General features: G+C 47.8%; 2 protein-coding genes across 2 annotated transcripts in view; one reads left to right on the plus strand and one right to left on the minus strand.

Moving 5' to 3' along the window:
• The first annotated feature begins 45 nt into the window (after positions 1 to 45).
• Positions 46 to 21526, plus strand: LRRC29 (leucine rich repeat containing 29). The gene is made up of 7 exons (XM_044419811.1): positions 46 to 145; positions 8555 to 8656; positions 9554 to 10534; positions 15405 to 15617; positions 16561 to 16773; positions 19620 to 19837; positions 19996 to 21526. The coding sequence occupies exons 1-7, from the start codon at positions 68 to 70 to the stop codon at positions 20168 to 20170; spliced, it is 1980 nt and encodes a 659-aa protein (XP_044275746.1). The 5' UTR covers positions 46 to 67; the 3' UTR covers positions 20171 to 21526.
• Positions 21527 to 21831: 305 nt separating this feature from the next.
• Positions 21832 to 26104, minus strand: part of ELMO3 (engulfment and cell motility 3) — a 30352-nt gene continuing 26079 nt past the window's right edge. Inside the window, exon 21 of the mRNA XM_044419813.1 lies at positions 21832 to 25588. Coding sequence (XP_044275748.1) covers positions 25376 to 25588 — 213 coding nt within the window. The 3' untranslated portion in view covers positions 21832 to 25375. The remainder of the gene's footprint in view (positions 25589 to 26104) is intronic.

Here is a 26104-nt window from a genome sequence, read left to right on the forward strand (position 1 = left end):
GAGGGGCTTCGGTGCGAACGGGGAGGGGCTAAGTGGATATTTGGGGGCGTGGCCAGGCCGTTGGTGAATGTTTTTTTTTACTTCACCTCTTTGGCACACGGGATTGTTCCGGGTAGGGATGGAGGAGTGGAGGCTGCCTACGGAGGTAAGGATGCCTTGTGTGAGAGGAGAGGGGCCTTTGCTGTTGCTTCCCCGGAACTTCGCGAGCGGATCTGGAAGGTTTGTCATTCAACACGCATTGGCACGTGCAGACGTTGCCTGCAAACACGTTTCGGATCGGAGTGTCCCTTGCCTTCTTGCTATTTGGCTTCGCGCAGCCGCTCACGGTGGCTATGGGAACTCGGAGAGAAAGTGACCGTGCCATACTTGCATTCTTGATTCTAAGGGAAGCAAAAACTAGATGTAGCCCAACATGTACCCTGAGTTTCAAGAAAACCAATTTTAATAAGCGCCTAACAATTATAAGTAAAGTCCCATGGCAAGTGAATCTAATGAGAAAAGCAGTCCAACCTGGGTGGGAATTTTTAAAAAGGAATTTCTAAAGACACAAACAATTCCAACAAGGAAAAGGGTAGAAAACAACAGAAGATGCACACGTGAGTTCACAAAAGGCTTAGAAAACAAAAAAGGACATATAGAGGAAGTGGAAGGAAGGGCAGGCTACAGAATAAGAAAACAGGCAGGTAGCAGAGAATTGCAGAGATGGTGTCAGGAAGGCTAAGCTAGGAATAACCAAGGCTAGCAAGGGATGCTAAATGCAACCAGGAGGGGGAAAAAACCCTTCAGATATGTCCAAAGTAAAATACAATATAGAGGAAAGAAATGGCTGGGGGGGTGGGGGGGTCAGCTACTCAATGTAGATGGCAAAATGGTAAGAAGCGCTTAATACTTTCTTTGACTCAGTTTTCTCCCAGAAGAAGCTCTATGACCTTCCTGATGAAAACAAAATACAAACTGAAGCAGCAGGATGGCAGCTCAGGATTGATGGGCAAATGGTCAACGAGCTTCTCACTGGGTTGAATGAATTCAAAACTCCAGGGCCTGATGAACTCCATCCTAGAGTCATAAAAGAGCTGACAGAAGAACTCTCAGAAACACGGTTGATTCTCTTTGAGAAATTGTGAAGGACAGAGGAAGTACCTGGTGAAAGGGCTGATATTGTCCCTATCTTCAAGAAAGGAAAAATTCTGGAGGAGATTATAAAGCACCTTGAAAGTAATGCAGTGATTACTAGAAGCCAATGTGGATTTCTCAAGAACAAATTCTGTCAGATTAATCTGATGTAATGTTTTGATTGGGTAACCTTCCTGTTGAACTATGGAATCCTGTGCACATAATCAGTCTTGATATGAGCAGTCTTGACTTTTCACAAAGTGCTCCATGACTTTGTGGTTAGCATGTGGTTAGCGCGATTAGCAAACTAGCTCAGAGTTGGCTAGATGGAACAATGATCAGGTGAATCCACAGTTGGCTACAAAATTGGACACAAAGAGGGCTCAATGGCACCTTCTCAACATGGGGGAGGTAAGAATTGGGGTACCTCAGGGTTCAGTCCTGGGCCCAGCGCTCTCCAACATTTTTATTAATGACTTGGATGAGGAAGTACAAGGAACACGTATCAGATTTTCAGATGACACAAAACTGGGTGAAATAGCTAATACCCTGCAAGACAGAAAGAAGGTCCAAGGTGATCTTGACAGGTTGGAGCACTGGGCTGAAAACAAGAATGAAATTTAGTAGGGACAAATGCCAAGTTCTGCACCTAGAGAAAAGGACCCAAATGCATGGGGAGCACTTGGCTCAATAATACTGCAAGTGAGAAGGATCTTGGAATTGTTGAAGATAAGAAGTTAAAGATGAGTTGACAGTGCAGTGTAGCTGCAGAAGGGGCGTTAATAGAAGTATCACTTGCAGATCCCTTGAAGTATCAGCTCCCCTTTACTTTGCACTGGTTAGACTTCATCTGGAGTACTGTGTCCAGTTCTGGGCAACACAGTTTAAAAAAAAAAGATGTGGTCAAGCTGGAAAGGGTTCAGAGGAGGGCAACAAGGATGATCCGGGGACTGGAAACAAAGTCCTGTGAGGAGAGATGGAAAGAAATGGGCATTTTTTAACCTTGAGAAGACTGAGGGGAGATATGATTGCACTGTAGAAGTATTTGAAAGGCTGCCACAAAGAGGGAGGACAGGATCTCTTCTCAATCATCCCAGATTGCAGGACACAGAATAATGGGCTTAAGCTATAGAAGCCAGATTCTAGCTAGATATCAGGAAAAACATTCCTGAGTTTCGGAGCAGTACAATGGAATCCATGACCTAGGGAGGTTGTGGCCTCTCCTGGACAAGAGGCATTCAGGATGCAGCTGGACAGCCATCTGAGAGGGGTTGTTTAACTTGGTGTCCTGCACTGAGCAGGGGGTTGGACCCAATGGCCTCATCATCCCTTGCAACTCACTATTCTATGATTCTAAGGTTATTTAAGAATACGGTCCAATTCCTTTGCATTGGCAAGGAAAGAATCCAAATGTTTGGATGCTTGGGAGTGCTTTGCATGTCAAGAAGATGTTGGAATGGATGCAGTGGTAGGCTATCTCCTAGGGGTAGTCTCTGGTGACAGAAGTGTATGACTAGAACCTTTTCATGACAATGGCAAACTGACAGTATAACCATTCCCACTCTAATTGGATGAATGTAGATGGACTGGCTTGCCATCGACAGCAGGAAGCAGAAGCCCTGATTCCCAATTAGAAAAAAATTATGCATACTTCAACCAGCAATATTCAAAGTGAATTAATTAAATATCTATTAAATCAGTTGCATTGGTGAGGACAAGTGAGTGTTTGCTCGGGGCGTTGTTTCAGAGAGCCACAGTTTTCAGGAAATAAGCTGAACCAAGTTTAGGTCAGGGAAAGCCTTTAGGGCTGGCCAGTACTCTAAAATGAAGGGACAGCTAACCACCCTGGAACAGGTTTATGCATCTGGGGAGCCCATTTATTTACAACTTGTGGAATGTCTCACACATACCAGTTCACGTGAAGAAAGTTAGGCATGGACCAGATTGTGTAGCCTTGTGAGATAGTAGCAGTTCCTCTTACAATGCAAAAAGGAAAAACAATTCTCATGAAAGAGATATTTGTAGAGTAGATCATGAAGTGTAATCCTCAGTTGGCTGATAAATGAACATCTTGCCCTCTGTGAGATGACATAATATCAAAATGTGCTAAATGGAGGTAATACTTTGTATTTCTGATAATGTTGTGCCTCAACAAATCTGATGTGTTTAACATGTTAGAAGATTCTTTAAAAAAAAATTCTGTCATGATAGTGACACTTTTTTCCAGTTGCTGTAACTGTATATATATTATTGCTTAGTGCTGGGAGCTTGACCAAACTATTTCACATGTAACAGCAACCCTAAATATAGGCTGAGTATGTGTTGTTGTTGAAGTGTGTGTTGTTATTACTTGCAGACTATGTGATGACATGATGTTTAGCTATGGGTTGTTAACTAAGAGTTAATAAACCCAACAACAAACCATAGGTTCTCTTCCTGGGTTCTTTGTGATTAAGAACCTGTAGCTGAACCCTAATGCAGGCTTTGCATAGAACAAACCCTGGGTGATGGAAGGGTTCTCCAAAGAAAAGAGGTGATTTGTTTGCAGCTGTGAACAGGCCTCTATAAAGTTCAGGCAATAGGGAGCAGGCAAAGTTTGGAAGCATGCCACGGCAGGCAAATAAGTAAACCAATTGCGATATACCAAAGCCAAGAAAGGAAAAGACAGATAATTCAAAAACCCTGTTGTCTATGAAATACGTGCTGGAAACTGAGCCAGTACCAAGCTCCTTTTCTGCTACAGCACACAACTGCGACTCTTGCCTATAAATGGTTAAGTGTTGCCAGCTTTAACTAATACCAGTCAATTGTATTTAGAGCATGGAAGGAAGAGGCTAGTCCTCTGGTTTCCAAATAGCTGATAGATATACTTGTGGGAACTCATTTGCATACCTGTGGCAGTTGCAGACTAGGGGGTGCATATTCAGCATTCGAGTTATGCACAGGGCTTTTGCTCCAGCAGTCAATCAGCACATGGAGAAATGCTTTTGTGCAATGTGCGCTCTTGTGCACACTTGAGGCTCATTGAAGATAGAACTCCAGTCTTGGAATAGAAGATCTGATTGTGATCTTCATGTCTCGAGCCCTTCCCAGCTCTGGTGACCAACCCCAATTGGGGAGGAAATGGTTGCACTATGGAAGGGCAAGGAGGGGAGAGACCTGATTATGGTGATGGTGACGAACATTTCTATACTGCCCATAGCCAAAGTTCTCTGGGTGGTTTGCAACAACAATCATAGAATCATACACTCAAGATGCAGTGCATTCTGATGAGTTAGACAGGTTCAGAGGCTCACCTAACACAAAATCCATTGTCAAAATCTCCTGGTGTTCCCCCCAGGCTCTCTCCAGCAGGGCTTAGGAGCTCAAAGCTCTCTGTCCCTTGGGAATGCACCCCCAAAACACACATAACAGTGAATAAGAACTGGCATCAGTCAAGTAATCACACTTAAGCCATTAAAAGCCCAGGGTAGGAAAATAAGCTTTTACAACAGATGCTTGACAAATTCTCCAGGGAGTGAATTCCCAAAATATGGTGCTACTGCTGAAGTGGTCTTTTTCTAGTCCCCACCCTCTCATTTAGTTGGCACTCATGGCTTAGTTTGTACCCTTAATCCATGAGCAGGGCTGATATGAAGGCAGGGCTCCTTTTGAGTACAGTGAAAGCCATGCTGGTTTTTAAAGGTAATAAACACCAGAACCTTGAACTGTGGCCAGAGAGCCAGTGATAAACAGTTAAGATGTTTAAGAAACAATGAGACAGTGTTGATCCATATCAAAAGCCCGACAACCTACTGTTTGAACTGGCATGTATCTCTGTACCATGTACAACTGAAGAAGCCTAACCAGAAAGTGCCCAGAGCATAGATAACTGTATAACTGAAGACAGATTCTACAGTTACAGGTGGCATATCAAACTTGCTTCTGACTCCACCCTAAGGGCACCTCCTGCCGTTTGAACATTGGACACTTCTTAACTGGGCTACTTGCTTTCCCTGTTACCTCCTGGCAGGCACTCCCCCCCCCCACACCCCGTTCTGAGATGTCTCCCTCCTTTTCAAAGGCAGGCTTGTCCTAAGCTCTGCCTGAGAATCTTCACTAGGTAGCCTTGCCAATGCAGAGTCATCTGCTCCCCTTTGCCGCCTCCTCAGAACTGAGGATGTCTGTCTGCACAGTGTGAGAGAGCTGGGCCCCAGTGACAAAGCAGGGTGTAGGAGCACCCTCAAGCTATGCTCCTGATCCTTCAAGAGGGAGCAGAACCCCATCCAGAACTGGTTAAACTTTTATTGCCCTGACTCAATCAACCAGCCACCAAAAGTACTTCCATTTTGGTTAGGGTGAAACCTGGTTTATTGGGCCCCAACCAGCCCATTACCAATTTCAAGTAACAGTTCAACACGATTATGCATTAATTCATTTAACCCACATGTAAAATAGAAATCCAGTTGGGTGGCATCAGCAAATGAGCACCTTCAGCGGGGATTTTTAGTTTTTATCTCAGGTCCTGGTAGTCTATTAGTTACTGTTTTAAACTTGTTTTAATGCTTTTAACTGTTTTAAATGATTGAATGTTAAAGGCTATATCATGCTGCAAACTGTCCAGCTTTGGCTGTTGGGCTGTATAGAAAGGCAGTGAATGAATTATTCACTTACTATTGGAGGGGTTTTGGAATCAGGTTGGGTGCCACAAGTTGCCCAGTGTTGATCCTTCCTGCTTCTGATAAAGGCAGGAAGCATTCACCCTTCTGCCCTACAGTCTCCCTGCCTGAGCTGACGGAGATCGTCTCGGACCCGGTGTTGAGGACCCCCAGGATGTTGGTCCTGGGGGACTTCAATCTCCATGCCGAGACTGGTCTGACCGGGGCGGCTCAGGACTTCATGGCCTCCATGACAGCCATGGGGCTGTCTCAACATGTCACTGGCCCGACCCATGAACGTGGACACACTCTGGACCTGGTTTTCTCGATGGGGCAGGAAGAGGGTGGTCTGAGGGTGAGGAATTTGTGTCTGACACCCCTGTCATGGTCAGATCACTTCCTGGTGAGGTTTGTGCTTGAGAGCGGCCTCTCCCTCTGCAAGGGTGTGGATCCGATTGTGTGGGTCTGCCCCCGGAGCCAGACAGATCCGGATGGATTCCTGAAGGCCCTGGGGGAGTTTCCGGCTGACAAGACTGGTGCTCCTGTCAAGGCTCTGGTCGAACTGTGGAATGGGGAAATGACCAGGGCTATTGACACGATCGCTCCTAAGCGTCCTCTCCTGCCGGGCAGAGCCCACTCTTCCCCTTGGTATACACCTGAATTGCGGGCGATGAAGCAGGCTGGGAGACGGCTAGAGCGTAGGTGGAGGAGATCACGGGATGAATCTGACCAAACACACTTAAGAGCCCATTTTCGGGCCTATGCTGTGGCGGTGAGGGCGGCGAAAAAGAAATTCTTTTCCGTTTCCATTGCCTCCTCAAAATGCCGTCTGGCAGAGCTTTTTCGAGTGGTACAAGGCCTGGTCCGCCCTGGCCCTAAGAAAGATCTGGTTTCACCCTCGAAGGCCTGCTGTGACGACTTTGCCAAGCATTTCAGGGAGAAAATCGCTCAGATTCGTCACGAGCTAGACTCTACTAGTGATTCAGAGGCTTCTGGGGAGATACCAATGTCGCCGTCTGGTCCAAAATTAATGGATGAATTTCAGTTATTGCGGCCTGATGATGTGGACAAGGTGCTTGGACGACTACGTCCCACCACTTGCCTATTGGACTCTTGCCCATCTTGGTTAATAAACAATGCCAAGCACGGGATTGGGATCTGGATCTTGGAAGTGGTTAACACTTCTCTGAGGGAGGGTCGGGTACCTGCCCCTTTAAAGGAGGCAGTAGTCCGACTGGTCCTGAAGAAAGCGTCACTGGATCCAGATATGGCCACTAATTATAGACCAGTGGCCAACATCCCGTTTCTGGGCAAGTTGTTGGAGCGGGTGGTGGTGGGACAACTCCAAGCACTCTTGGATGAAACTGATTATCTGGACCCATTTCAGTTCGGCTTCAGACCCGGGTACGGTACTGAATCTGCCTTGGTCTCCCTGTACGATGACTTGTGCAGGGAGAAGGACAGGGGGAGTGCATCCCTGTTGGTTCTTCTGGACCTCTCAGCGGTTTTTGATACCATCAATCATGGTATCTTTCTGGATAGGCTTGCGGGATTGGGGGTTGGAGGCACTGCTTTGCAGTGGTTCTGCTCCTATCTCAATGACCAATTCCAGAAGGTGGTGCTGGGGGACTGTGGCTCTGCACCATGGCAGCTATGCCATGGAGTACCGCAGGAGTCCATTTTGTCCCCTTTGCTGTTTAACATCTACATGAAACCGCTGGGAGAGGTCATCAGGAGGTGTGGGCTGCAGAATCATCAGTACACTGATGATACCCAGCTCTACCTCTTGTTTTCCACCAATCCAGGTGAGGCAGTGGCTGTGCTGAACCGGTGCCTGGCCGAGGTAATGGGCTGGATGAGGGCCAATAAACTGAAGCTCAATCCAGACAAGACGGAGGTCCTGTTGGTTGGTGGATCGGGCTTCGGGGAGGGTGAATTGAACCTAGTCCTGAATGGGGTTGCACTCCCTCTTAGGGACAAGGTTCACAGCTTGGGAGTGCTCCTCGACCCAGAGCTTTCACTGGAAGCTCAGGTGACAGCGGTGGCAAGGAGCGCTTTCTTTCAGCTTCAGCTGATCCATCAGCTGCGCCCCTACCTGGAGTACGACTACCTGACGACAGTGACACACGCGTTGGTGACTTCCCGACTTGACTTCTGTAACGCGCTCTATGTGGGGCTACCCTTGAAGATGGTTCGGATACTTCAATTGGTTCAAAATAGAGCTGCCAGGCTGCTGACGGGGACTGGGCGTTATGTTCACATGACTCCAGTCCTCCGTCAGCTTCACTGGCTTCCCATTGAAGTCCGGGCCCAATTCAAGGTGTTGGTGATGACCTATAAAGCCCTAAACGGCTTGGGTCCTGGTTACCTGAAGGAGTGCTTACGTCCATATATGGCTGTCCGCCCCTTGAGATCGGCGGGAGAGGCCCTTCTCCGGAAACCCTCCGTGAAGGAAATTAGGAGGGTGAGTACTCGGAGGAGGGCTTTCTCTGTGGTGGCACCCAATCTATGGAATGTGCTCCCCAGAGAGGTCCGCCTGGTGCCGTCGTTATTTGTTTTTCGGTGCCAGGCGAAGACCTTTTTATTCAAATGTCTTTTTAACTGTTAATAGTATTTATTCATTCTTTGGCCAGGGCGACTTAATTTATACTGTTAATTTATATTATTTTAGTTTATGTCTCTGAGCCGCCCCGAGGCTTCGGCGAATGGGGCGGCATAGAAGTTTACTAAATAAATAATAATAAATAAATAAATAAACTCATGAGCTGGACATGTTTCCTCTTCATGGTCTTCCTTCTGTGCAGGTCATCACATATATCCTGAGCTTCTTGTCCATCTCTGATAGGAAAGAGGCCTCTCTGGTGAACCAGACGTGGTACTTGGCGGCCCAGGACTCGCTGCGTCAGGTAATAACCACATGACCTGGCAAGGCCACTCAGGCTTTGCATGTCTTTCCAGAAGATGGTTTTCTATTCTCTTTTAAGGGTTTGTCAGGAGACAGTCCTAGAGACGTCCTCCGTGTAAAGTTTTGCCAGCCCTTCCACCACCACCGCCACCACCAGAAAGCGGTCCCACCCCTGGACTTCTCCAAAACTGAATGGAAGTGGTCCTGCATCTCTAGTAATGAGCATAAAGCTCCTGCAGCCTGATCCCCCACCCTGCCCCCACATAGGCTCCTTTCTTCAGCCAAGTCATACCTGTTGGCCTTTTAGCCTAGTATCACCTATTCTGACAAAGGATGGTTCTCCAGAGTCTCAGGCAGAGAAGGGTTCTTCTCATCACCAGCTGCTTGGGATTTTTTAAGTGGAGATAACTTAAAGCAGGTACCTTACTGCTGAGCTGTGGACCTTACCTAAAGCCGGGCCCAGTCACCCACAAGTCCCTTTGATCATTTGCTGCAACTTGGGCCATGGTGAACCACCAAAAGACAGCAAGTATCTATTTGTTTATCATATTTTCATCCTGTTCTTTAACCAAGGACCTTAGGATACATATGATTTTCACCATTTCACAGACCTGCAAGTTAGTTCAGGCAGAAGGAGAGGAAAAGAGCTTTTAACCTGACCAAGGCTATCCAATGAGCCTCCTTGTTTACTGATAATCTAAAGCCAGACTTCTTCAGTCAAAATTCAAATGCTTAAAAGTCAGAAATATATGGAGATTTTCCTCCACCCACCCCTCTGGCTTTGAATGCAGGAGTCTCTGATGGATTAGCAATGAGTTATGAAGCTGCTGTCAACTTTTGCCCCTCTACACACACACACACATTTACCACATGCTCATTTATTCCCATTCAATTTCAGGAAAATGTCTTCTATAACATCCCTGCAAGCTCAGCTTCACTCAGGACCATTAAGAACCTGGCCCGGAGGCATGTATGCAATGTCAAGATGCTGAACCTGGATGGTTCCACAACTTCCCGGGATGTTGTCAAGTTTGTTGCCACCTACCTGGGGCCCCACCTGCACAGCTTGTGTTTACGTGGGAGCAGCCTGACAGAGAGCAGTTTTGAAGAGCTGCTTCTTTCTTGCCCCTGCCTCACAGCCTTGGATCTGAGTGGCTGCAACAGCCTCTTTATGTCTGGAACACTGTTCTCCAAGGAGATTTGCCTGCAAGCCCGAGAAGCTCTAGTCCATTTGCAGGAGCTGAACCTGTCTGGTATCCGGTACCTGTCTGACCTCACTTTTAACCACTTGACCAGCTGCTCCTCACATCTGGCCAAGCTCTCCCTTGCTCGTTGCCATATTGTCTTTGAGTCTGATGCTTATTACAACTCCAGCAATGGCTACTCCTCTGTTCTGCTGTCTTTCCACAACCTCTTACAGTTCCTGAGGGAGCAAGCTCGCACTGTGAAGGCTCTGGATTTGAGTGGAACCAGCATCTCCAGGCAAAGCATGAAGTCCCTGGTTCAAGTGGAGCACCTGAACCTTCAAGAGCTGGTTCTGCAGGCCTGCCAGGATCTGACCAATGAGGCAGTGAGCATCATGTGTCAGCACCAGCCTCATCTGACCACATTGGATCTGACAGGCTGTTCTGAGCTGTCTGACCAGGCTGTCCTTGTCATCAGCTCCCAGCTCCTAGACCTTCGGTGCCTGCGCCTGGGGAAGCTCCCACGACTGACTGACGCTGGCTTTCGGGGCATTTCGCACTTGAGGTACCTCCAGAGCCTGGATGTGTCTGAGTGCAGCCTCGTGAGCAGCAGCACGCTCATACAAGCTTTCCGTGGGACTGAAGGGTGGCCAAAATTGGTCTCCCTGAATTTTGCCTTCTGCTCTCTTCTGCGTGTAAGTTCCAAAGTGTTTGTGGCACATAATTATTATTTTCCTATCATTTTTGAACTAAAAGAAATTTCATAATTAAATTTATATCTCTATATATTGGTATCTCTATATCCCTGTATAAGTACCTCAAAGGCTATCACAAAGAGGAAGGTCAAGATCTCTTCTTGGTGATGCCAGAGTGCACGACACGGAATAATCAGTTCAAGTTGAGACAATCCAGATTCAAGGTGGACATCAGGAAAAGCTTCCTCACTGTCAGAGCAATACGACAGTGGGACCAGCTGCCTAAAGAGGCGGTGGGCTCTCCCACACTGGTTTGATCACCTTGTGGTCCAAGGGACTCACAGGAGTCTCCGCCAGCACCACAATTCAAAGACCTCAATTCTTCAGCGCTCAGTCTTCCTTATGGTCCAGCTTTCACAGCCATACATTGCAACAGGGAAAACCATAGCCTTGACTATATGCACTTTTGTTGGCAGGGTGGTGTCTCTGCTTTTTAGTATGCTGTCTAGATTTGCCATAGCTTTCCTCCCAAGGAGCAAGCCTTTTAATTTCTTGGCTGCAGTCCCCATCTGCGGTGATCTTGGAGCCCAGGAAAATAAAATCTGTCACTACCTCCATTTCTTCCCCATCTATTTGCCAGGAAGTGAGAGGACCAGATGCCATGATCTTAGCTTTCTTAATGTTGAGTTTCAAGCCAACTTTTGCGCTCTCCTCCTTCACCCGCATCAAGAGGCTCTTTAGTTCCTCTTCACTTTCTGCCATAAGAGTGGTATCATCTGCATATCTGAAGTTGTTGATATTTCTCCCAGCAATCTTAATTCCAACTGGTGATTCATCTAGACGGCATTTCTCATGATGTGCTCTGCATATAAGTTAAATAGGCAGGGCGACAGTGTACAGCCTTGCCGAACTCCTTTCTCAGTTTTGAACCAATCAGTGGTTCCGTGTTCAGTTCTCACTGTTGCTTCTTCACCCGCATATAGGTTTCTTAAGAGACAAATAAGATGGTCTGGTACTCCCATCTCTTTAAGAACTTGCCACTATTTGTTGTGATCCCTACAATCAAAGTCTTTAGCATAGTCAATGAAGCAGAAGTAGATGTTTTTCTGGAACTCCCTAGCTTTCTCCATGATCCAGCGTATGTTGGCAATTTGATCTCTAGTTCCTCTGCCTCTTCGAAATCCTGCCTGTACTTCTGGTAGTTCTCGGTCCACATACTGCTGGAGCCTAGCTTGTAGGATTTTGAGCATCACTTTGCTAGTATGTGAAATGAGTGCAATGGTGCGGTAGTTTGAACATTCTTTGGCATTGCCCTTCTTTGGGATAGGACTGTAAACTGACCTTTTCCAATCCTGTGGCCACTGTTGAGTTTTCCAAATTTGCTGGCATATTGAGTGTAGCGCTTTTACTGCATCATCTTTTAAGATTTTGAATAGCTCAGCTGGAATACTGTCACCCCCACTAGCTTTGTTGTTGCTCAGACTTCCTAAGGCCCATTTGACTTCACATTCCAGGATGTCTGGCTCGAGGTCAGTGACCACCCCATCATGGTTATCAGGGACGTTAAGCTCTTTCTTGTATAGTTCTTCTGTGTAATCTTGCCACCTCTTCTTAATCTCTTCTGCCTCGTTAGGTCCCTGCCATTTTGGTCCTTTATCATGCCCATGTTTGCATGAAACATTCCCTTCATATCTCCAATTTTCTTGAAGAGATCTCTGGTCCTCCCTATTCTGGTGTTTTCTTCTATTTCTTTGCACTGTTCATTTAAGAAGGCATTCTTATCTCTTCTAGCTATTCTCTGGAATTCTGCATTCAATTGGGTGTATCTTTCTTCTTCTCCTTTGCCTTTTGCTTCCTTTCCTCAGCTATTTGTAAAGCTTCCCCAGACAGCCATTTTGCTTTCTTGCATTTCTTTTTCTTTGGGATGGTTTTAGTTGCTACCTCTTATACACTGTTGTGAACCTCCGTCCATAGTTCTTCAGGCACTCTGTCTATCAGATCTAATTCCTTAAATATGTTTGTCACCTCTACTGTATATTCATCAGGGATATGATTCAGGTCATACCTGACTGGCCTAGTGCTTTTCCCTACTTTCTTCAATTTAAGCCTAAATTTTGCAACCAGAAGCTCATGATCTGAGCCACAGTCAGCTCCTGGTCTAGTTTTTACTGACTGTATAGAGCTTCTTCATCTTTGGCTGAAGAGCACATAGTCAATCTGATTTCTGTGTTGACCGTTTGGTGATGTCCATGTGTAGCGTTGTCTCTTGGGTTGTTGGAAAAGAGTGTTTGCTATGACCATCATAGTCTCTTGACAAAATTCTACCAGCCTGTGCCCTGCTTCATTTTGTATTCCAAGGCCAAACTTGCCTGTTATTCTGGTTATCTTTTGGCTTCCTACTTTAGCATTCCAATCCCCCATGATGATAAGGACATCATTTTTGGTGTTAATTCTAGAAGGTGTTGTAGGCCTTCATGGAACTGGTCAACTTCAGCCTCTTCAGCACCAATGGTTGGGACATAGACTTGGACTACTGTGATGTTGAATGGTTTGCCTTGGATTCGAACTGAGATCATTCTGTCATTTTGGAGATTGTATCCCAGTACTGCTTTTCCTACTCTTTTATTGACTATGAAGGCTACTCCATTTCTTCTGAGGGATTCTTGCCCGCAGTAATATACCTGATGGTCATCTGAATTACATTCACCCATTCCTGTCCATTTTAGTGCACTGATTCCTAAGAGGTCAATGTTCAGTCTTGTCATCTCTTGTTTGACCACATCCAGCTTGCCTTGATTCATGGATCTTACATTCCAGGTTCCTATGGAGTATAGATCTTTGCAGCATCGGACTCTCCTTTCACCACCAGATACATTGGCAACTAAGTGTCCTTTTGGCTTTGACCAGTTGCTTCATTCTTTCTGGTGCTACTAGTACTAGCCCTCCACTCTTCCCCAGTAGCATATTAGACACCTTCCGACCTGAGGGGCTCATCTTCCGGCGTCATATCTTTTGGCCTTTTGGTACTGTCCATGGGGTTTTCATGGCAAAGATACTGGAATAGGTTCCCATTTCCTTCTCCAGTGGATCACGTTTTGTCAGAGCTCTCTGCTATGACCTGTCCGTCTTGGGTAGCCGTGCATGGCACAGCTCATAGCTTCATTGAGCTACACAAGCCCCTTTGCCACGACAAGGCAGTGATCCATGAAGGAGACTATTCTATGATACTATATATTAACAGTGGTGTAATTGAGCCAGTGCTCTGAAGGATGTAGCATCTGTGTTAGCAGGGATGCTGAAGTCATCTGCCTTTGCTTGCTCCAGACTCCCCCGCTCCCCTGAAATGTAGCTTCTGCCCTCACAGTAGCTCTAGCGGGATGCCAGTGAATTTTCAAACAACATTATATTGTCCTCCATGGAATTGCAAAGGGAGGACTCCTGGAGGAAGAGGATTCTTGAAAACTACCACAGATCTTCAGTTATCGGGTGGTATGGAAATGAAGTGGAATCAAATGAACCGTTTGGGGTAACATGGTTTTGAGTGGGCCATTAAGACCCAGTCATTTTACAAAAGGCGTATTCCTGGTAGAGATAATACTGGCTTGTTGAACACAGCTGCCTGCATTTTCAGACTCTCCTAGGGAGCATGGCTATAGGGCCTCTCAACTGTACAGCTATAGAGAGAGAGGGCTGGATCAGACTAAATATTCATCCTGTTTCCCTCCAGAGCCTATTAGGAAATCTGGAAGCCCACAGTGGGGCAGGAAGGCCCCACAGGCTCTGTAGCTCTCCAGCAACTGGTACTCAAAGAAGAACACTGCCCCAACTCTACTGGGGCCAAATAGCCATCGTGGCTAGAAGCCGTTGATAGTCTTACCACCATGAATTTCTCTAATACAACCTTCCCCAGCCTGGTGCACTCCAGATGTTTTGGATTATGCTGTCTGCTTTCCAGAGCATTGGCCATGCTCATTGGTACTGATGAAAGTTGAAGTCCCAAGCCCCCGAGGGCACGAAGCTGGGAAAAGCAAGTCCCAACCTTATATTTACCAGCGCCACATGCTGGTTCCAGCCAAATTTGGAGGCGGCAATCTTTTCATTCTGTGGTGTTTCAAATAGTGTATGATTATTCATGCCGAGAGCACATATCTTTTGATATTGTCTGCTACCCTGCTTTTTTGCAACGTTAAACGTGGATATAGCCAAACAGCAGGCCTTAGAGCCTTGCTGTGGGTTCCATCCCGTTGAAATCTGAAGCTGCACCCATAAACATCAAGAAGCCTTGTAAAAAACAAACATTACGACTCCATTTCACCTTCAGGTCCACCATTCCCCAAATCCTCCTTCCACAGCAAAACAAATATAAAGTTAGCACAGCATACAAATGGCACGGAAACTTCAGTATCACCAAGCTGCTCCAGAATTCACTTTCTTTCTCAGAGGGAATGAACTTGCACTGCCTTTTGCATATAAAAATCCACAGGGTCAGCTTTAAGCGGGACATCCCACCTTGGGGATACCAGTGCTCGCAGAGAGGACAATCAGCCACATCGTGTATTTCATGGCTGAGTTGGGGTTTGAACCTGGTCCCTCCTTAATAATAAGCTGACACTAACCAGTGACTTTCCACAGTATTTCCAGGTAAAATAATCTGCGATAGCACAGTCTGGAAAGAACTCTGCCAGACACATTAGAGAGCCTCTGCTGGTCAGTGTCTAGTCCAAACCGACCAACAGGCTGACTTAGTCTAAGGCCAAAATAGCCCCCAGTGACTCCACTGAGGTGTAGCTTGCATTAACCCTTCCTACAAACCTTCAGGATGTGTTATATTGAAAACAATATATCAAACCGCCTGTTCTTCCTTCCACAGGACAGCTCAGTCCTCTCATTGGCTGAAGCTGTAAGCAGCAGCCTTCGGGTTTTAGATCTCTCATCCTGTGTGTCCCTCACCAATCGAGGTGTCCAAGTCATCGCTTCCCACCTCTTGCGCTTGACAGTCCTGCGTCTGGCTTGGTGCAAAGAACTGACAGATTGGGGCCTGCTGGGCGTTGAGGAGTCCAGAGAACATGAATGTGGAAAAGAGGTAAGAACATACGCACATTTGTATGGCTGGATGACCAGAGCAGAAATACTCTGCACTGCTAATATCAGTACAGTGGTACCTTGATTCATGAACTTAATCCGTTCCACAACTCTGGTCGCAACCCGAATTGGTTGTGAACCAAGTCAAATTTCCCCATAAGGTTCAGTATAAATAGCGTTAATCCCTTCTGTAAACCCATCTTCTGGGATCCCTTAGGTGGCCACATTCTTTCCTTCAGCTGCCAACCGTTTGCCGGTTTTCTGGCTTTTGTGCAGTTTTTCCCCTATTCTTGAAGGCTGAATGGCCACTCTTAAAGCTTGAGTGAGCCAGTGTGGCATGGTGAATGGAGTACTGGCCTGTGGCCCTGGGAAGATCTGGGGTCAAGTTGCCACTCAGCCATGAAGTTTCCTGGGTAACTTTGGGCCAGTCACTCACTCTCAGGCTTGCTTACAGTGGGATATAAATGCAGTGTAATTATCATCCTCGTCATCATTAAGATTGTTGCCGTATGCTTTCTTGGGAAGGCTCTGTCCTGAAAGATGGCCAAGAAATGTTTTGATAACAGTAGTAGTAATAGTAGCAGCAGTAGTATTGCACTAAAGAGGTTCAGTATTCCTGAACTACAGGGACCTTTATCAGAAGTGTGGTATGCATTCAGCAGATTTGGACTATACTCTGAGAAAACAGGGACTAGCTACTTCTAAGTGAGGGAATTAGCCCCAAACACCGCACATAAAGAAGCAGGCTGGCAGGGGTATGACCCACCTGGGGAGGGAGACACCCAGGTCCTTGCACACCCATGTGGGCTACTTTTGCTGCACATGCCCTAGAGGCGCAGCATCAGCCCTTTTCTGTCATACCCTCCAACTTAACTGACCAAATGGGGAACGAAATGTTCCTGATGGACCTTGCCTCTTTTGACCACCATTTGTTGCCTTGGCAGAAGGACGCTGGCCCAAAGTTCAGCAGGAACTTCGGGAACATGGGATTCTTCCAGTCTCCTCTACAGGATTTGGAACAGGATACCTGGGTTCTGAAGGACCTCAGCAAGCAGGATCTCCAAGAGAAGCACCAAGCGTCCTTGAGTGCCTTGACCTGTCTGCAAGAGCTTGACCTGACTGCCTGTGGGAAGCTGACAGACACAAGCATTGCCAAGGTCTGGATACTGTGCTAGCCAGCTGCTATGGGGGGACCATTGCTTAATGGCAGGAAACCTGCCACTTAGTGGCGGAACAGTTGCTAGATGGAGAACTGGAAAGCTGCCTTTTGTCAGGTCAAACAGTGGTGCTCTGGCAAAAGGGACCAGCTACAGCCTCATCTTCAGGGTAGGAGGGCCACCATCACTGTAGCCTAGGAAACGGCCTTATGTAGTCAATCCTATCATCCCTCTAGCTCGGCTCTGTTGACACTGAGTTCAGGTAATGCAACAATCCACACTCCAGGGCTGAGTATGGGTTGTCATGGAACCATGTGTGGCCATGGGAGTAGAAACATGGTGCTTGAACCCAGCTATGATAACAAGCTATGGCTTTTCTGGCTTATTAACCAGACACAACCCAACATTCACAATCCAACAACAAACCATAGGTGGTTTGCATGACACAACAAGCTGCAATGGTTTCTTGCACAGTATGATCTGTCTTGTTGTCCAAACCATGTTGTGGTGTTGAAGCCACAACAGTGAGGATGTTCAAGGACAGGCTGGACATGCACATGGTGGGCATGTGGTAAGCAGAGCCGGCTGGAGTCAGGGGTCAGACTAGATGGCCGAGGAGACCCCTTCTGACTCACTCTGTTTCTATGTTTTTTAGAAACCATGATGAGAAACAACAGTCTGTTCTATGGTTTCCACAGTTCACCAAGGTTTCTATTATCATTCAAACCTGGAATTGTGATTTCCACAGTCCTGGTATGCAGACACCACAGAGTCCCCTGGATGGAGGGGCAGCTGCAGGAGCAATTGAATTTCAGGTGCAGTGCCTGCTGGGATATGTGACAATAGCCACAGGACTGAGGGAAGAGGATGGAAACCATGCTAGTATAGAAACCACTTGATGGTCTGCCAGGCACATCCAGGCAAAGAACATTCCCCATGGAAACCATGCAGGGCTTATTGTGGTACATGAACCCAGGCCATGGGTTCTCTTCATGGGTTGCTTGTGGTTGACAAACGATGGCTTTTTATTGCAGCTTTCAGACAACAGAACACACAGTTCAATGATATCCCAGTGTCGGCCCTTGAGTCTATTGTGTTGTTTGAACCCAGCCTCTGACGGGCAGGAGCTCGCTGCAGTCTTAGACAGAGGACTTTCCCAGCTGTACCTGGAGGTGCTGGGGGCTGAACTGGGACCTCTTGAACGCAAAGCATGTGTTCTGCTGCTGAGCTGCATGTGATGCCTATTTAAATGCAGCATTTGTTCTTACAGAGCAGCAACAGCCCAGGGTGTGAAACTGGTATGATGCTGCTGAGAACAACCACATTGGGCTTGCGTGAGGTTGTTACAGCGGCCAGTGGCGTCTTCGTTTAGCAGAGCTTGGCCACAGGAGTGTGGAAGTAAAATGGTGTGGCTAGCCTAGCAAGGCTAGAAAAGACTGAGTCAGTAAAGGGGATCGTGAAAGCAGGGGATGTGGTTTGACGCACCGAGTAGGGGAAAACTAGTCACAGGCATTCAAAAATAAAGTGGGAGGTTGAAAAGCGTAGGTAACAGGTCCAAAAGGGATGCAAGAAAGTCACAGCAGAATCTGCATCTCAGGCAGTGGGAGAAGCTTCAAGATCCAACTTTTTAGCTTGTCACAGGAAGGTGAGGAAATGCTCCATTGCATAGGAAGCTGCCTTATGTGACGGCCATCCAGCCCTGTATTGTCAACATTGATTGGCGCTTGCTCTCTGGGGTTGTTGTTGTTGTTATTATTATTATTACATTTTTATACTGCCCATAGCCAAAGCTCTCTAGGCAGTTGACAGCAATAATCACAGAATCATACATTCAGGTCACCCATCCCACTTCTGCCCAGGCCTGACCCTGCTTAGCTTCCAAGATTAGGCAGGATCAGGCACTTCCAGCCCTATGTGGAAACACCCAGGATTGCACCTGGGGCCTTCTGCGTGCAAAGCAGGTGCTCTAGCATTGATCAGTGGCTCCTCCCATAGTTCAGTGGTAGGGCAGATGACCTGTGGGTTATGTATTCAGAGTAATGGCGCTGTATGGTCCTTAGAGACTGTACCAATTCAGATGCCAGGGAGGGCTACATGTGGGGTAGAATTTGGGCCAACTTTCCCTGCTCATTAAAAGCAAACAGGATGAATGCAAAGGGCTTCAGCCCTAGCCTTCTTCTTGATGTGCCCCCCCCCCATGCATAGGGAGCTTTGGAGCCAAGGATGCATTTACATGCGTACCCCTGAAGTGGTGCAGTCCATAAAGCTTGTACCATGCTATTGTTTGGCCTCCAAAACTAAAAGAAAATCCACCTTCCTCTGCTGTAGTCACGTGACTGCAGCCCACATGTGAATTTGCATGAGACTTTTCAGCATTTGCTTTAGCCCTGATTTTGGGCACAGCAAATTCACAGCTCAATCTTTTGCACTGATTCCAACTGTTAGACTCGTGGACACATTGGCCAGTTTGAGAAACTGTGCTGGGCACCACTGCAAAATGGCTGCCATGGGAGGTGTGGCAAAGGATGTGTAACCTGCCCCAAAGGACCGAGTATAAGGCAGAGGTGAAGTCTGAGTTCCAACACACTAAGTAATTCCTTAGAACTGGTAGTTTTTAGCACCAGCATAATTCTATTTCACAGGGATCCCAGATGCCAGCAAGACAACATGTCCATGTGGAAGGGCCATTTGCAAGGCAGGGCACTAAGACAGGGGTCTGGCAGTGCTTGCTGCCCTCCCCACTGCCTACCCATTTCATACCGTTAGTGGGATGCCGCTTTGTCATCCTCCATCCATGTCCAGGCTTGATTTCCCCTGCAGCAGTTTGGTCCATCCTTTCTTGGCAGGTCATGAACTTCCCCGAGCTCCGCCAGCTGGCCCTCAGCCTCGTGCCTTGTATCACTGACACGAGCCTTCTGGCCATCGCTCACAACTGCCGGGCCTTGGAGCAGCTCTCGCTGAGCCACTGCGTGAACCTGACCGATACAGGCTTTGTGGAGGCAGCCAGTTCCCTGCATCGACTTCAGCATCTTGTCCTTTCCGGCTGTAACCAGCTGACACCCCAGTAAGTGGCGCTGCGGAGTCCAGTAATGACTGGCCGGGGTGTGGCATCCGGAGGCTGTCCCAGGCTGCTGCCGGGCCAGGCCTTCCCACTGTCCATGCGTTTCGAGGGCAGGCAGGGAACAAAAGAGCAAACACCAACTGTTGGCCTTCCCTTTGCAGGACACTGAAGGCCATTGGTCGGGAGTGCCAGCAGCTGAAATGCTTGGATGTTTCCATGTGCAGCAAGATTAGCATGACCGATGTGGAGCACTTCCAATCTTACCTCCCACCAGAGAGTCAGGCTAGCATCCAGTCGCGGTTTGTGGGTGGGGCAGACCTTTCCATCACGCTCTGAGGTGGAGGGAGGGCTTTGGAAGCTTTCAGCCCAGGGGAATGGAAGGACCACCTGGCTCGCCACTGCCGCCCTCAGGGGGAGAGCGGAGCAGGGGTTGCTCTGGGAAAGCAGCCTCCGCCTTGGTGGTGTCCGTGTCCCACCATTAGATACAGCTGCGCCACTGCCAGCAGCTGAATCCCTGGAGCCCGGGGAGCCCACCCATGCCTGCCTTGCTGGAGCCAGCCATCGAGCGAGGCTGCGGTGATCCCCCCCGGCAAGTGGGGACACCCTGGAGACCATAACCTGGAGCCAGGGAGATCCAACACTGTGGGCATGGCCTCCAGTAGCATTAAGTAGCAGGGCTCATGGCTACTGCAGATATACGTCTTGATGCAGCCAGGAATGACCAGTTTTTCTGAATCCCGCTTCCAAGCAACTGTGGCATCCCTCTAGCCCAAGGGATACAGATTCTCCAGTGCCAACTGCAGCCGCCTGTAAGGGCCCCCGGGTATGCTGATGCCAGTTTCAGAGACACCTCCTGCAGAGCTACTGGGGCCACCAAAACCAAAGCGATCCTTGGCACGTTCGGGCAACAATGAAGAGATGTTTCCGTAACTGCAACCAAAAGGCAGCTGTATCTTACAGTTATTTCTAATGGCTGGGACACCTGTGTATACACACACAGAGCCATTCCACTAATCAAGGATCTTGGTGCCTGTCAGTTGTACTTTGGACTTTACGGTTGAGGAAATAACAACAGCGCCCTGCCCAGCTGACCAACAGTAACTGAGATACTGAAATTGCAGCTAGTCCCAGAAACACAGTAAAGCAGGGATGAGGAACCGTCCTCCAAATGGCTTTGGACTGCACCTCCCCACAGCCTAGCCAAACGTGTGGTGTGAGGGAACGCGAGGCTCACGGTGCCTGGAGGACCAACCACACACTCACCACTCCTGCCCTGCAGCTCTCTTGCCCAAACGAGATCCTCAGAATGTCTTGGACTGCAGTCCCCACCATCCTCAGCCAGCCCAGCCATGTGTGCTGGCCCGGAGTGGTTGGAGTTGTATCCCACACACAGGTGAAGAGCACCTGGTTGGAAAAGGCTACACTAGAGTCACACGGGCCACCTTTCCCAGATGCTTTTTAGCTGAGACACTTGGAAAAGGTTTATTTTAAAGGGCATGCGAGGGGTAGAGACACACTGACGAGAGCCCACTCCGGCATTTCTGTAAGAATACAGGAAGTTGCCACACAGGAAGCCACTGAAGAGTATTTTTAAATAAACTGCTATGGCTTAGAAAAGTCTGAACCCTCTCTGGGTTGTCTTGAAGGGGGGTGAGCCTACCATTGCACCAGCTTATGTGCCCACTTAGAGCCAAGGAGGGGCCAGTGACACTGCCCCCTGTGCCAGCCGCCGCCAGTGAGTGCCCCACACTGCCCAGGCAGCCACTCTCCCTGTGTGGGAGCAGCCTGCCGCCTGCTGCTCTGAGGGCCGCACAGCCAGGAGCGGGCGAGGGCGCACGGCAGCTTGCACTGGCCCTGTCCTGTGCGCCATCTGTTACTGCAGCATGTCTTCTACCAGGGGAACAGTGTCTCCAGCAACATGCAGAGCACGCCTTCTCCTACAGTGTGCAAACAGCCCTCCCAAAGCTTCAGCCTCTTACAGTAATTTGAAAACTCCATGAAGGCAATTCCCTTTATTATCATTAATCAGCCCTCTTGGTCAGAGGAGTGCCACAGTGAACATGTTACAGTAGAAGCACCTGAGCAAGAAGGAAGCCGAGGGTCTGGGGGGTCCCTTTACAGGAGACACGGAGGGAGACGAGGTTTTCTATTGTCGGTGGGCAACTACAGTGCTGCAGGGGAATTAATACACGAGGAAGGGGGAGAGGAAACAGTCACTCCAGTGCAGTGGACTCAGTGTTTCTAAGGGGGCAAACCGTGCCGTGGGAATGTGACATTTACAAAGTTCACATGAAAAACAGGAAGACCAATCACAGTTATCTTCAAAGGAGTTGTCTGATGAGAGCAAAGAAAGCCACTTCCAGTGGGAGCACCACCAAGAGACTCTTCTGGCTTGAATCGCCCCCCGTCCTGCCATGCCTCTGCAGGCCCTTCTGCAGGACGGCAGCCAGCTGGGTGGTGGCCCCTGTCAGCTGCACAACCGGCATTTCTGGTTTGTGGGGGGGCGTAAACTGTGAGCCCACGCTGCTGCCACCGTAATGCATTCTGGCATCACCCCAGCTAAGCTACCTTCCAGCAAAGGGGGGGGGGGCAGCCTGCCACACAGCTGCATTCAGCCATGGCAGTGGGAGGGAGAGAGAAGGGCATCCATCGTGCTCGAGGGAGAAAGTTAGCTTGTACGCAAGCCAAAAGTGACTCTTAGTAGATATAACATGCCGCAAGTGTCAAACTGACCTGCAGACAATTGAAATCAAAGTCTTGTAGTACTAAGGGGCAGTTTGCTGCTGTCGTTGGGGGGGGGGGGTTTACAAAAAAGGCACATGCTTGCGAGAGGTATCCAGGGAAGTGAAATAGCCCCCACAGTCGCTCATCCATTTCAGCTATTGCAGAAAGGCGACAACCGGGCTCTGTGTATGGGTCAGACTTTGCTTAAGCCCGGCAGATGCATCAGTTTCTGGAACTCTCTCAGCTCTCATTTATAACAGTGAAAAGAAACTCCTGGTTCTCTCAAAAGCCAGGACATGCTTGGGGCTCATGGGGATGTTTAATAAAGTCTCAGCAGGCTGAGGGTGGCCCAAGATGTCCAGTGCTTAGGTGGGGTGAAGGGATTCATGGCTAGCAAAACCAGCATAAAAAGTAGACAGAATAATGAACATGGCAAAAGTAAGAAACATTTAAAATGTGCTAAATATGCATGATTTATGACTACAGATCCCTTAGTGCATAATTTGAAAAATGATTCAAAAGCAAAGAGCACACAACCCTAACTACTAAGTACCATATTACAGACCCTGAAAAGGTTTTTAACAAAGCTTTGGATGCATTTAAAGAACCATTTTCCAAGAAGGCTCAAAAGACACGGATTTAAGAGTCTACTAAGATAAGCTTTCCTAGAAGGGAGGGTCAGAAACCCTCCGTCATACCATACCTTGCTTGCAGCAGTCATGGAACAGAGATCCCTGAAAGGTAGTTATGCTACAGTTTTGAACAGAGTGTCCTGCTGCTTGGACAGATCAGAAATGTACTTATTTGGCCTCAGGGTTCTCATTCAGCATGGGAAAAAGTTTTGTAAAGTGCTAGTTTCCGCCTAATGAAAATGGAGCAAGAGGCAGATCAGATACTGGCAAGTGATTCAGGCTAACCAAAGCAAAGGAAATGGGGACCAGCTGTGTAGAAGGCTAAGCGGGGGGGGGGGGGGGGGATCAATTCATTTGTGGGAATACTGGGGAAAGAGTCTGTCCCTTCAGCCCTAAGTGTTCGGCAATCCACCATTTAAGGTAATTCCAGAATTCCTTAAGAAAATGATGGCCATCTGGGAAGATTAAGGCCTGGCTCCTTCTGACCCAGCAGAGCTTTCCTTGCGTTCTTTCTGCATTGGGAAGTCGACACCAAGACAGAAAACAAGACTCGGGGCCACACTAAACACCTTTCTAATCATACATAGAGTACACTGGATTGATTTGCTCCAAAGTAAATGTGGCCCCCATTTTAACCAAAGTTACAATACTCTGGGGTCAGGGACTGGTTTCCCCCTGCCAGTTTTGGTCCCAAAATTACACTGCTAGGCTGAAGGGTGGGGGTTATAAAAAAGGAAAAAAGGAGACTCCATGGATTCCAATGGAGCTGTTTTCCCCCTTCCTGCCTGCCCCACAGAGGGGTAGAACAGGTGAAATTTCAGAATAAAAACAGGTCACGGGGAAGCTTAAACTTCTGAAGCACTGCAGAACAAATCTGAGTGTGGGACAGGTTAGTTACCTGTAACTGTCATTCAAGCGGTCATCTGTGCAGTCACACATATGGGCTTCGGTGTCTCTACAAAGATGCAGCCGGGGGGCGGGGGCTTCTTCCCAGAATGAACACTTAGCTATAGAAGCTTCCCGTCAATAGGGCCTACACAGGAGCAAAAGCCCATCTGAGAAGTTCAGAGACCACAAAGAATGTCCAGTTTGGCCCTCAGAGGCTATCAACAGCTGGTTGCCCCTTACTGGGGGCAGTATATTGCGGTATACCAGTTGTTGGGATATGTGAGAAGGAACTAGTTAGCTGCTGTGTGAACAAGATGCTAGACTAAATAGGCTTTTGATCTGATGCAGCATGGCTTTTTGCAAGTTCTCCAACAGCTACGTCTCACAGTAGTAGCAGCCCAAATTCTGCAGACTGAGCACTTGTCTCCTCTGAGTTGCACATATGGAACAGCTGTATAGTTGAGGCAGCCTCATGACAAATTAGCTCATTAGCAAAAGGCAATGCTCCCAGTAAGATTGGGATATCTGCACGGCTGCCTCTCAATTGTCTACAGATCCTGGACTGGGATCTCCGAAGCACAATCTCAGGTCTGAAAAAGGCAAGTACTCTCTTTCTCTGCTTAAGAGTTAATTCTAGCATTCGTTGCTGCAGCTCCTGGCTTTAGATGCAGGGCTGAGCTGGTGATGATTCTCTTTTCATAGTGCATAGTTTCCATTCTAAAGACCTGTTTGATCCCGATATTCCCGAGCCCCCAACAAAAGAACTGGAGAAAACCAAGGAGATCCCAAATGGCGCAACTGGAAGAACGCAATATAAGTAAAAGTGTATGTCTCAGAACATATGGATAAGTCCGTTAAGATAAATTGGATATTTGGGTCTCAGAAATGGTATTTCATAAAACATACTCGATTTAGCAGACTGGAAACATGCCAAGGACCAGCACATTCCATCTCCTCGCTTTGTGGTGAGATTCGCTGCAATTTGGTTTGCTATGGTGAGATCCACATGAGGCAGTCTCTGCTCCACATGCTCTCCAAACAATCACTGGTCACTCTGATTTGAGGTGGGTTTGCAGGTTAGTCCTAATCACAGCTTGCCTGATTTTGATATCACAGCATACACGGGTTAGAGGAAATCTGGATGCTGCAGAAGGAATTAGCATACCAAAGGGAAGGAGAAAGCCCACAGCATGGTCCTGGTCTCATCTGGAGGATCATCCAAACTGAGCCGGAGAATCTGAAAAGCTGTGTTTGCCCCATGAGATCCCTGGCAGTATGTGCTAAAAAGAGGCCAATGTTACTGTTCTATGTGGGTGAAATCATAGCAGAAATTTAAGTTGCTGGGGGGCTTTGGGATGACAGGTGGAGTATCCGGAATGGGAATGTTCTCCAGATCCAGCAATCGCAGCTTGAGCTCCATAGACAGCAAGATATCCAGGTCACTCTGTGTCCGTTCACTCACCATCTCTCGGCCTAGGAGTACATTCAACCCATCGGTCCACAAGCAGAACTGTACGGCAAGGAAACAGAGATTTGCTGGTTGCGTCAACAACTCCCAAGCTGCAGCTGATGCATCAAATACGGAGTTCATACAACCACTTTTAAACAGAAGGAAGCCAGAACCACACATTGAAACTCAGGTCAATAACTGCAAAGCAGTGCGGCAGACTGACAATCTGCAGCGAGCTGAGAACAGGATTTAACTCTGCCTTACAAAATGAGAGGGGAAGGTGTGTGTAGGAAAAAGTACCAGTGAGAGAGAATAAAATGGGAATATTTTCTTTCCCAGAAGATACTATTGTACAGAAGATACATCTAACAGGTGATAAGCATCCCCAATAAAAGAAACACAATGGGCATCAATAGGTTTTTTCCATAGGCACCTAAGATTCTCTTTTTACTCCCTCTCACTGACCCCTCTCCTGACCGCCACTTTTCTCCTACGGCTTCCTAAATCCCACTTTTTCTCATAGTGCAGCAGCCCAAACATGGTAAAATATGAATGGAAGTTCATGGAAGTTCCTTT

Source organism: Varanus komodoensis, unplaced genomic scaffold (assembly GCF_004798865.1).
Source record: "Varanus komodoensis strain SLA01 unplaced genomic scaffold, ASM479886v1 scaffold109, whole genome shotgun sequence".
Classification (NCBI taxonomy): Eukaryota; Metazoa; Chordata; class Lepidosauria; order Squamata; family Varanidae; genus Varanus; species Varanus komodoensis.